The following is an 11,039-nucleotide window of genomic DNA, read 5'->3' on the forward strand; positions in this document are numbered from 1 at the left end:
AAACCAAGTTCACCACTGGAGCCAGGAATTTATGGCATATGACAATATCTCACTACCAGTGGCTATTGTACCCCCATGAGGTAACGTCATAGCTGCTGGCCACTAACTTTAAAACCCACATAAGTCTCAAGTTTCCTACTCTCCATGGGGTTATGTTCACAGCACCTATTGGGCCTTCTCAAAAGGGTATGTGCATGTGAGCTTGCTTGTGAGAGGACAGCAAACACTGTCCAAACTTTTTCTTGCCTGCCAGCTACCAGCGATAGCCTAAGCTATGCATGGGGTGCAGTAAGTTGTCCCATGCCTATCTCCACTTGGCTCCAGAAAGTAACACTGAGAGAATGGGCTTCAGCCCCATTGTAGTTATGCTGAGAATTCCTCAGGGCAGTTTTATCCCCCATACCATTCAACAGTTGTATTAAGCCATTGGGGGAGCAGCCATAAGGGGAATTGGAGCATTATGTCATCAGTTTGCTGACACCCAACCCTCTTTCTCCATATCAGTCAGATGTGGCCCTGCAGTAGCTGGACTGGTGTGTGTGCACAATGGTGGGCTGGAAGAAGGCCAACTTGAATCCTGGTAGGACTGAGGCTGTGGGTGAGTGGTTTTCCAGATCAGGGAAATAGGTCAGTTGCCCTCTTCTGAACGTGATTGCACTCTCTCTAAAAGAGCAGGTACATTGCTTCGGAGTACATCTAACTTTGTCACCAGAGGCCAAAGTGACTTCACTAGCTAGGACACCTGTCAATTAAGGATGGTGTGAAAGCTACAATATTTCAGGCAATGTCAACTTCCAGATTGCGGTAACCCAGGACGCTGTATCTGCTGCAATTAGTGCAGAATACTTTAGCAAGGCTGCTGCAGGTGGTGCCCAACTGACAGTGTGAAACACCTGTGCTGAATTGCACTGGCTGCTTAAATACTACCAAGACAGGTTTAAGGTTTTGCTATTGGTATACAAGGCCTTGAACAACCCAGAACCATGATAACCTTGCAAACGTCTTTGCCCTGTCTGGTTAATTCTTGGAGAAATTCTTTACCTTGCATACTTGTTGCCGGTCACTTGGTCTTACGTCCACTAAAACCAGGAGGTAATGGTTCTCTGGATTGTACTTCCAATGTTTATCAGGTAGATACCTATAGTGCAGGCACGTCCAACAGGTAGATCACTGAACGTCTGTGGTAGATCACTGGTAGATCACATTTTTGCCCTGCACCCCCCCAAAATGGGCTTTCCTCCTCCCTAAAGAAAGCTCAACAACTGACCTGAACCCCCAAAAAGGTAAGGGGGTAGATCACTGCCAGTTTTTAACTCTGAGTAGATCACAGTCTTTTGGGAGTTGGCCACCCCTGCTATAGTACTAAGGCACAAGTGTAAAACTCACATCTTCAACAAATAAATCCTGGAAGGGTGATCAAACTGTTGATGTATTAATCTGATTTGGTTTTGGTGTATTTGAGTTACTAAGTCTGATTTATGCTCTGGCAAGAAGGTGGTCACTTTGCGGGAGGGGCAACTCACAATTATCAAGTGTTTTCTGCCTTTCAAGCAAGTAGAAGCATAATGATATCCCACTTTGTGATGTCCTTGTAATCCTTTCAGGTGAGTACCCATAGTGTCTTTCAATTTCATTCATAATTCTTTGCATGAATTCAAGTACTGTAGCTCTTTATTTTAAAGTTACAGGAAAAATATAGGAAACATACTGTTTTGCTCACTTTCAATTACTTTTGCAAGTGCATTACATTTTGTCTTTTCAACTGTCTGAAACAAGTTGAACTCAGGTATAAAAAAGTGTTTTAACTCGGCCGCTCTGAGACAACCCACAAAATAATCCAGTAGTCTGTTGAAACATTCGTGAAGATTTGCTGCAAGCCATTCATCATCACGGGGCCACTTGGTACATGCATGAAGAAAGGCAGTTTTGGCAACGTAAGAGTGGAATTTTTCAAACTGATTTCTGTTTTCATGTTTTGTTTTAAGCTGCTCCAGCAAATACTTCAGAAGCTTAAGACAATCTTTCCTGTTGGGAAATAATAAAAAACACTGTGAAATATGTTATTCTGAAACACACATCCTACTAGGAACAATTGATTTAACAGGGATATTTGCTATACACAGACCTGCTTGGGACAGGTTGTGCTATTAGATGGACTGTGTTGGACTTTTAGATAGCATAACTTAACCTTTGCCACAAGTAGCTTGGATGTGCTTTCATCTTCAGTTCCATAAATGCTTCTAGAAATTGCCTTCCTCACATCATCAAGTTTTAAATATATACATTTCATTTCTCACCACTGCCATGCCCTCTAGTTAAGTGCTGACTCTGAGCTAGAGGGGATGGCAGTGGCGAGAGATGAAAAAGAAGAAAAGGAGATAGTTATTTTGGCTATGTAAGGATCAACATTCAGAAAATAATTTCCTATTACTATATAGCACTGAATCTTTAAAAGGTAGGATAGGACCCAATAGTAGGCTGCAACATGAGCACCATCAAAGAAATACATGACAGAAGATGAAGGAATGGATTAAAAGTGGTTCCTGATTGCGAGGAGATCAGAGAATTTTTAAACTATAACAATCTTCCAGCAATTCCAAGTGAAATAATTAAACATCTTAATGCACCAATTACAGCCATGGAAATTCAACAAGCAATCAAGAATGTGAAACCAGGGAAGTCACTGGGTCCAGATGGACTGTCAGCCTGCTATTATAAGAAGCCGAAAGAAGCCCTATCACGACCTTTACAAGAGGTAATGAACTATATACTAACCAAAGGAGTAACACCAGAGAAATGGAAGGAAGCATTTGTTACATTAATTCCCAAACGGGACAGACCTAACACTTATTTCAAGCTACAGACCAATCTCATTACTCAACAATGACTATAAACTTCTTGCACACATCCTGTCAGAGAGATTAAAAAAAAGACTCTGGGAGAAATAATCCATGAAGACCAGGCGGGCTTTCTCCCTGGACAACAAATGAATAGTAATATAAGAAATATTATTAATATACTGGGGTACCTAGAAATCAGAAATGACAAACCAGCAGCTCTCATGCTAGTAGACACAAAGAAGGCGTTTGATAATATCTCATGGAGCTTTATGAAAACACAAATTAACCTAATGGGATTTGGAGATATCTTCTGCAGAGGAACAGAGGCAATCTATATGGAGGAGAAAGCAAAACTCATTATAAATAGCAACATCACAGATAGCTGTAACATAAGAAAGGGGACAAGGCAAGGATGCCCCCTGCCCCCATTGCTATTTTAGTACTGGAAATCCTGAACAAGAAGAAGGTGAGAAGATAAGAGGTGTAGTAATAGGAGGGAAATCTTACAAACTAAAAGCTTTAACTACAGAGAACCCAAAAGAAAACTTCTTAAGAACATTAGAATTGATAAATGAATTTGGAGAGGTGGCAGGCTTCAAGCAAAAATAAATTACTAGTTAAAAATATGGAGGTTCATAAAAAAAGCGAGATTTGTGGCTTGGAAATCAGTAAAAAAGTTAAATATCTGGGTATATGGCTCACAGCAAAGAACATCAATTTATTTCAGGATAATTATGTCAGTACCTAGAAGGAGATAAAAAACAATTTGGAAATTTGGCGTAGGCTAAATATTTCCTTTTAGAGAAGAATTTCTATGATAAAAATGAGTATGCTTCCAAAAATGATCTTTTTGTTTCAAACTATCCGGGTGATAGGAACAGTGAGCTGCTTCAAAGACTGGCAGAAGGATTTACTTGGAATGTCAAAAACCCCAGGATTAAGCACCAATTATTAATCAACATAAAGGAGATGGGAGGTTTTGCACTACCATATCTGAAACTAACATGAAGTACCGTAGCTGGCCTTTCCTGGATCCGGGAGTTGACACTACAAACCACGGATTTGCTGGATCTAGAGGGATTTGACAATAGATACAGCTGGCATGCTTATTTGGGTTATGAGAAGGTCAAAGTACATAAAAGCTTCTTAAACCATGTGGTTAGGAAATCTCTATATACAGTGAGGGCCAAATATAAGGCCTTACGAGAACCCAAAATGCCTTGGTGGCTGTCCCCGACAGAGGCATTCTTGGTTAAAAAGAAAAATATGAGAGATAATTGGGCAACCTATAAAGAATTGCTGGAAGAAAAATAAAATAGGTTAAAACTCAAAAAATTCTAAGAATCCGAAACCACCTAACAGACTGGATGCAATATTTTCAACTGAATGACACTTTCCAAAAGAACAAAAAAATGGGTGTTTCCACAGATCCTTTGAGACTCCAAAAAGATCTGATCCAAACTAAATACAAACCACTCTCTAAAATGTATAGGTTCCTCCTTGACTGGGAGGTCAAGGAGAAGGAAGTAAAATCAGTAATGGTACAGTGAGCTAGGGATTTTGGTTATAACATCTAAACGGAATCATGGAAGAAGCTATGGAGGGAAGATATAAAATTCACTGTGTGTTATAATCTAAAAGAGAACTGCATGAAAATGCTCAACAGGTGGTATTTAACACTGGCCAAAATGGTTAAATCTAGGTCAAACACATGTTGGAAATGCAGGGAGGCGGAAGGCACAATGATCCACATGTGGTGGAAGTGCAAAAAAACCCAGAGAATTCTGGGAGATAATATACAACAAACTTAAGAAAATGTTTAAATGTTCCCTCCTCAAGAAGCCTTAAGCCTTCGCTAGGAATAAGCAATGAAATCCCAAAGAAATTTAAGAGAATTTTCATGTATGCAGCAACAGCAGCTAGAATTTTAATTGCAAAGGGCTGGAAAAGAGATGCTATCCCATCAACACTAGATTGGCAGAACAAAATGCGAGAATGTGCAGAACTAAATAGATTATCAGCAAAATTCCGAGATGTCACTGACCAAAAATTTAATAGGACGTATATAGAGTCCAATGGGGAGACTGGAGGTCATGATCACAAAATGTCACCTACAATAAGAATTAAGCATGGAATGAATGTTTTATTTCCTTTCTTTCTGTTGATTGCTTTGTGCCGTATTGTTTTTAAAATCAATAAAGCACAATTAAAAAAGGGAAAGGGGAAAAAGTGGGTCCTGATTGAAGATACTTGCTATATCTAGGTTTAAACCATGGTTTCCTGGCTTAGATGCAACAGAAAAGTGTTATTTCCCAAACTCAAAAGTTTTGCACAGGCACAATGCTCACTCTCTGTACAATAAATCATAGTTTATTAGTCTAACATAATTACCTCAGAGTCAGTGAATGCCAGCTGATTTAAGTGCACATTCTTTAATATAGGCTCTTGTTAGTCACCAACAATAGCTGGGAGATTAACAGAGCAATCCAAACTCCCTTTGTGCTGAAGGAATAGAAATGAGGTGTAGGTGTCTCTCTGCCCATCCTAACAACCTCAATAGCTTCTTGGCAATCTCCACTTGTGGAGTGACACACTGTCACTCTGTTGGCACCAAGGTCTCCCTTCTGCATATGTGGTGGGAAGTGCCACTGGTTGCAAGCCCCAAATTGGGATTTTCCACATCTGTTTTATTATTTTTCCTCTTAAGAACATGGCAGTAAGTCAATCGCTAGACCAGGGGTCAGCAAACTTTTTCAGCAGGGGGCCAGTCCACTGTCCCTCAGACCTTGTGGCGGGCTGGACTATATGGGGGGGGGGTGAACAAATTCCTATGCACACTGCATTTTAAATAAAAGAACACAGCATGCAAGAGCACCAGGCAGACCCCACAAGTAACCGAGATGCATTTTAAATAAAAGGACACATTCTACTCAGGTAAGCCGCCAACCCCCCCAAGACTCCCCTCCCTTCTCCACAGCACTGGAAGAGCCCTGTTGACTGCTTACCTGTGCCTTGCAAGTGGCAGGGGCTGGCGGCGGAGGGAAGATGAGCAGCACACGAAAGGGCTCTGGAGAGGGGCTGCTTTAAATGATGGCCGCTCAAGCGCTCACACAGCTGCTCCTGGCACCAACGAAGCCCTTCCCCTTCCTCTCAGCTCTAGGCAGGGCAGGGAGAAGCCAGGAGGAGGCACCACCATGGGGGGGGGGATGGCACAGGCTGAACGGTCAGCGGCAATTCCCGGGCTATCTGCGGCCAGATCCAGAAGGCAATTGGGCCAGATACGGCCCTGGAGCCGTAGTTTGCCGACCCATGTGTTAGACAGTTGTCACAGGGAGTTTTACCATATTCAATCATTCTTGATTTGAGCCTATGGAGATTCAGAATTTTGGCACTACATCCATTTTATACCTCTAAACGATAGTTTGGCAGTACATTTAGTTGAGTGTTGTAGCCAATAAATCCTTACAATTTCCCAGTTTCTTAAGCATTTTCTAGACTTATATAGTGGCTAAAACTGAGAAAACAAATAGGAAAACAGTAGTTAAAGATACTAACCTGCAGCATTTTTGTCCATTTTTTTCACAACAGGTCTTTGAGTTGCCATGATTAGTCATTATAGCCTTCTCAATATGTGAAAAAGAGAGTCGCCAAGTGTTTTCTAAGGTGTTTTTTTTTAAAAAAAGAAACAATGTAAAATATTGGAAATCTCTCTTTAAAGAACATGTTGATTGAGCTATTTTTTAACTGTTTATTAGTGACAGATTTTGTGACCCTTTAAGCTACTATATGAACACTGAAACTCATAAGCAAAAACTTTCAGCTGTGGAAATGCACTACTGTTGCCCTTGTGCTGGCTCTGGCCTAAATCCTGCCGCTGTGCATAGATCCAAGTCAAGTGGTATCTTAGCCTTGGAAAAAGGAATACAGTGGTGCCCCGCAAGACGAATGCCTCGCAAGACGAAAGAGTTTTCCGTTTTGGAGGTGCTTCGCAAAACGAATTTCCTATGGGCTTGCTTCGCAAGACGACAATGTCTTGCGAGTTCCTGCTGGTTTTTTCCCCCTCCCCCCCTTTTTCTAAGCCGCTAAGCCGCTTATCAGCTGATCTGATCAGCAGATAAGCCGCTAATAGCGCTAATCCGTCAATGGGCTTGCTTCGCAAGACGAAAAAACCGTTAGACGAAGAGAATCACAGAACGGATTATTTTCGTCTTGCGAGGCACCACTGTACAACCCAGTTCTTCACTTTTCTGCTTGTATAGGAAGTTTAGCTACCATGAAGCAGAGAGCTTAGCCCACTGTTGTTCAATTGTGCCTTTAGGATTGGTCTGCTGACTCTTGCCCAGCTTTAATATTCTTTTAAAGAAGGAGTCTCTTTTCTTAAGAAATAACAGAACAGGGACCCTGGTACTTCAAAACATTTGTTGTTATTTACAGCACATAGAAAGAATAACCAATTAATGTAGTCTCTTGAAAATAGTCTATCACCACACAACAGCTAGAATACCTGATACAGTGACATGACTTTGTGCATTTTGTATTTAGCCAAAGATAAGCTTTAGTACCTATTAAGCACTTTCCATCTTTGGCAATCTTGGGCACGAGGTAGAGTGGTTCATTTAAAAAGGCATTCTTTACTTTTCTTCCTAGCCATCCTGTAATAGCCAGGCCATCCCTTGTATTTTCACACCAGACCCGGCGCCGAAATTCCAAAGCAAGAATGATATCTACTGATATAACGGAGGGAGGCTTTCCAATGAGAAGGGTTACTGCTGGGCATCCAGGCTTCTTTCTCTCTACACGCACTTCCACATCCAGATCTGCTGACAGCAACAGCAACAATCCAATCAAAACCAATTTCATTGTGTTTCATTAAGATTTCCCCACCTCACAATGATTTGAACAGGAAGTTAAGAATATGTACTTAAAACAATATAGCCAAGTAAGCAGCATCAACTTCAGTTATGGCACTTAATGCCAGCAGCTAACACAGACCTTGGGGGGGGGGGGAATGTGGTAGTGGCACTACAGTTCTGCTATTCTTAATCTGCGACAAAAAACTAAATTCCAGTTTAAACACTATGTGGTGAACAAGAATATAACACAATTATTAAGGAAGCTGTAGGCTGGATTCAACTAACAGGCCTGGCTAGTGGAAGCCTGCACAAGGATTTCTGCCAGTGCAACAGGTCTTGTCTGCCTTCTGCTCCCCAAGTACCCCCCTCCAAATAGGCTCAGAGGTGGGTGGAAGAACTTCCAGAACAGGGAGGAGAAGGCAGATAGCTCCATTGGGCGAGCTGATAAGCTTGTGCTCCTAGAACATTTGGAAAAAGGTGGTGTTGAATTCTTTGCAGTATATTTTGGGTTAGCTCTTAAAATATACAATATTTAATGTTTCCCAATAAAAATAATATCCAATTTGTATAGTAAATGTTTACAATACAAAGTCAATTTTAAATTGACATTCTTCTAACCAAATATTTCAGTTCAACTAACTTTTTGTTATGGCAAAAATGGCAGGTGTTCAGCATTTAAAATTAACATGACTAGTTACTTTCTGCTTATCAAACTAATGTTTCTATTAAACTAGATGTTTAACTAACTTTCTGCTTATCAAACTAATCTTATCTTCCATTTCAAGCAGCTGAGTTTTCCAATTCCATTGCAAGAAATCCTACATTACTATTTCTAATTGGACCTATACATTTCAGTGGGACTAGAGAGCATTCATCTGTTTGCACACAGTATTTGAGGAGGATTGCTTATCTCTGTAGAGGAAGGAAAAAAATTAATGTAATGAATACTTACCCTTATTTTTTTTTACTTCTTCTACAATAATGTTCCTCAGTGCTGACAGCATATCAGAAGATGAAAGATGCATTTTGTCATCTAAAAATTTAGCTAGATATGCCTTTTCTCCAGGGTTTCTTTTCAATTTTACATAGAAGAAAGCACCAGAAGCAACATTGCAGGATTCTAGTTCAACTCTCATATCTGGTACTTTGAGCATAATATCAAATTCATTTGGGTGAGAAATCTGCAAGACAGACAAAAACATTTCTCACAATTTACTATGCTCCAGAATGTGTTAATAACTTGTGTTCTCATGACTCCAGACTAAAGGTCATCCTTACAGCCCTCTGGAGACAACCACTGAAAAGTGCTTCTGCGCAGTCATGTCATTTTAAATACCCTTGCTAGGTGCATATAGTGATCAAAAAGTTTGACCTTTGGTAGCATGTGTTAGGGCTTTAGCCCGCAGGGGCAAAACTATGCTTTATTTCATCTGAGACAAAGACTCAATTTGGCACACCCAAATTGCATTTGCTTACACCCACACAGGCTGGCAGCCTAAATGGCACCCCTCTGGAGGCTTCAACTGGGGCAAAAATGCTTCCCCCCACCCCATAGCTACAGGGAGAAGTCTTTCTTTTGCCCTATGCTTTCCCTGGGAAAACCTGCTGTTTACTGCTGAATGGGAACAAACGTCAATCTTCAGAAAACTGACATTTGTTCTGATTCAGTGGTAAACGGGTTTTCCCGAGAAAAGCGATGGGATAAAGTGCTTTCAAACTCCCCAGCTGCATGGAGGGCCGCCACATAGACGTACTTTCCAGAAGCCTCAACAGGAGGGCAAGAATGCTGACATCACCCCCAAATCTCAGCATCCATGACTACAGTGTTTTTAAGGTTTGTGATCCGGCAGCTTTTGGACCGGTGCAAGGAAATAAGCCCGAGCAGATGCCCCGAGCAGTCTCCAGCATTGCATCTTCCTTCTATTACCTTCAGGCGTTCGTAGTAACTGCCGGTGCCCAGCACTTCGACGCAGGAGAAGCACGCTTCCCTCTTTATTGCTTTTACCAGGATGTCCCTGACATTGTTAACCAGCTGCGCGGCCTTGGAGCGCTCCTCTTTAGCTAGCCTGAGCTTTTCCAGCACCTGCCTCAAGCTGCGGTTGCCCCTCGGGCCAGGCTCCTTAAGAAGCAGCGTCCCTCGGGCACCGGCCTCCTTCCCCGCCTTCTCCTGCTCTCTCTTTCCGGACGCTCTCCTCCTTGTGGAGGCGCTTTCTTTGCCTGGCTGGCCGACTTCCTCCTCCTCTTTGGGGAGAGGCTTCGCCTTCTGGGAAGCGAGCCGCTTGTTGGGGGCAACTACTGCGCTTCCTCGCGGGGCGGGCTCTAGTTTTACCGGAGCACACATAGCCTGCTCGGCTTCCCGCGCCTTTTGCGCGCCTTTTTCCTTCCGGGAAGCTTTCTTCCCACTCGGGGCAGCAGCGCCGTTTGCTGCCTCGGCTTTGGGCCGTTCCTCTGCCAAGATGGTGCACATTCCCAGCGCCTGCACCAGGCTTGGGATGCCGTTCGCGCCAGGCTCCTCGGGAGCAAATGTGCTCTTCAGTTTCCTCCGGGCCCCCCCTACGGCTTTCCCCTGATCCGGCGGCTCCTTCTGGGAGCCTTTCTTCCCACTTTGGGCAGCAGCGCCGTTCGCTGCCTGCAGGGGTTCCTCGGCGTCGGCGCGCTCCCCTGCACCGAGCGCGAGCTTTCCCAGCGCCTGCCGCAAGCCAGGCTCCTCGGGAGCAAGTTTGCTCTTAGCTTGGTCCGGCTCCTCCTTCTTCTGGGACGTTTTCCTCCCACTTGAGGCAGCAACTCCTTTCCCCGCCTGCTGCGATGCCCGGTCTCCCTCGTCGCCCCGTCTGCCCTCCCCTCGCCCTTTGGATCCCGCAGTGCCTCCATCCCCTTTCGCTGCCGGGGCCGCCTCGTCCTTCCTCGCGCCTCTCCCGGCTCCACCGCGCCCCATGGCGCCAGAAAAAGATGTCCTCGCTGCGGAGCTCAGCGTCTCCTGTGTCGGCGCCCCGCGCCCGCCCCGCCACATATGAACCCGCTAGCCACGTGAACGGCCGCATCCTGAAGGAGAAACGAAACTTATCTGCTGCGGGGAGCGTGTCTGAACCAGCTTGCTCCCTCCCTCCCCGTCTTCCTTATTTTGGGTTGCCCAGTCAAGTCAGGGATGGAGGAAGTCCCCTTTGAGGAAGTACGAGGGCAGTTAGACAAAAGGCGAGCGAGACGCGGCATGAGAGAAGTTTATACAGTAGAAGTATGCGAGGCATGGAGACAGTGGCTAGAGGAAAGTCCCCGCTGCAGCCTCCCTCATAGCATTAGAGCTGGAAGGCATTCAAAGTTGAAGGTGGGGACATTCAAAGCAGGCAAA

General features: G+C 43.8%; 1 protein-coding gene across 1 annotated transcript; it reads right to left on the reverse strand.

Moving 5' to 3' along the window:
- Positions 1-1,653: 1,653 nt before the first annotated feature.
- CGAS (cyclic GMP-AMP synthase) lies at positions 1,654-10,810 on the reverse strand. The gene is made up of 5 exons (XM_083497374.1): positions 9,621-10,810; positions 8,646-8,874; positions 7,403-7,657; positions 6,396-6,498; positions 1,654-2,025 (listed from the first exon to the last, which is right to left on the reverse strand). The coding sequence occupies exons 1-5, from the start codon at positions 10,701-10,703 to the stop codon at positions 1,683-1,685; spliced, it is 2,013 nt and encodes a 670-aa protein (XP_083353500.1). The 5' UTR covers positions 10,704-10,810; the 3' UTR covers positions 1,654-1,682.
- Positions 10,811-11,039: the final 229 nt, after the last annotated feature.

This window comes from Podarcis liolepis (assembly GCF_965112155.1).
Source record: "Podarcis liolepis genome assembly, chromosome: 3".
Taxonomy (NCBI): Eukaryota; Metazoa; Chordata; class Lepidosauria; order Squamata; family Lacertidae; genus Podarcis; species Podarcis liolepis.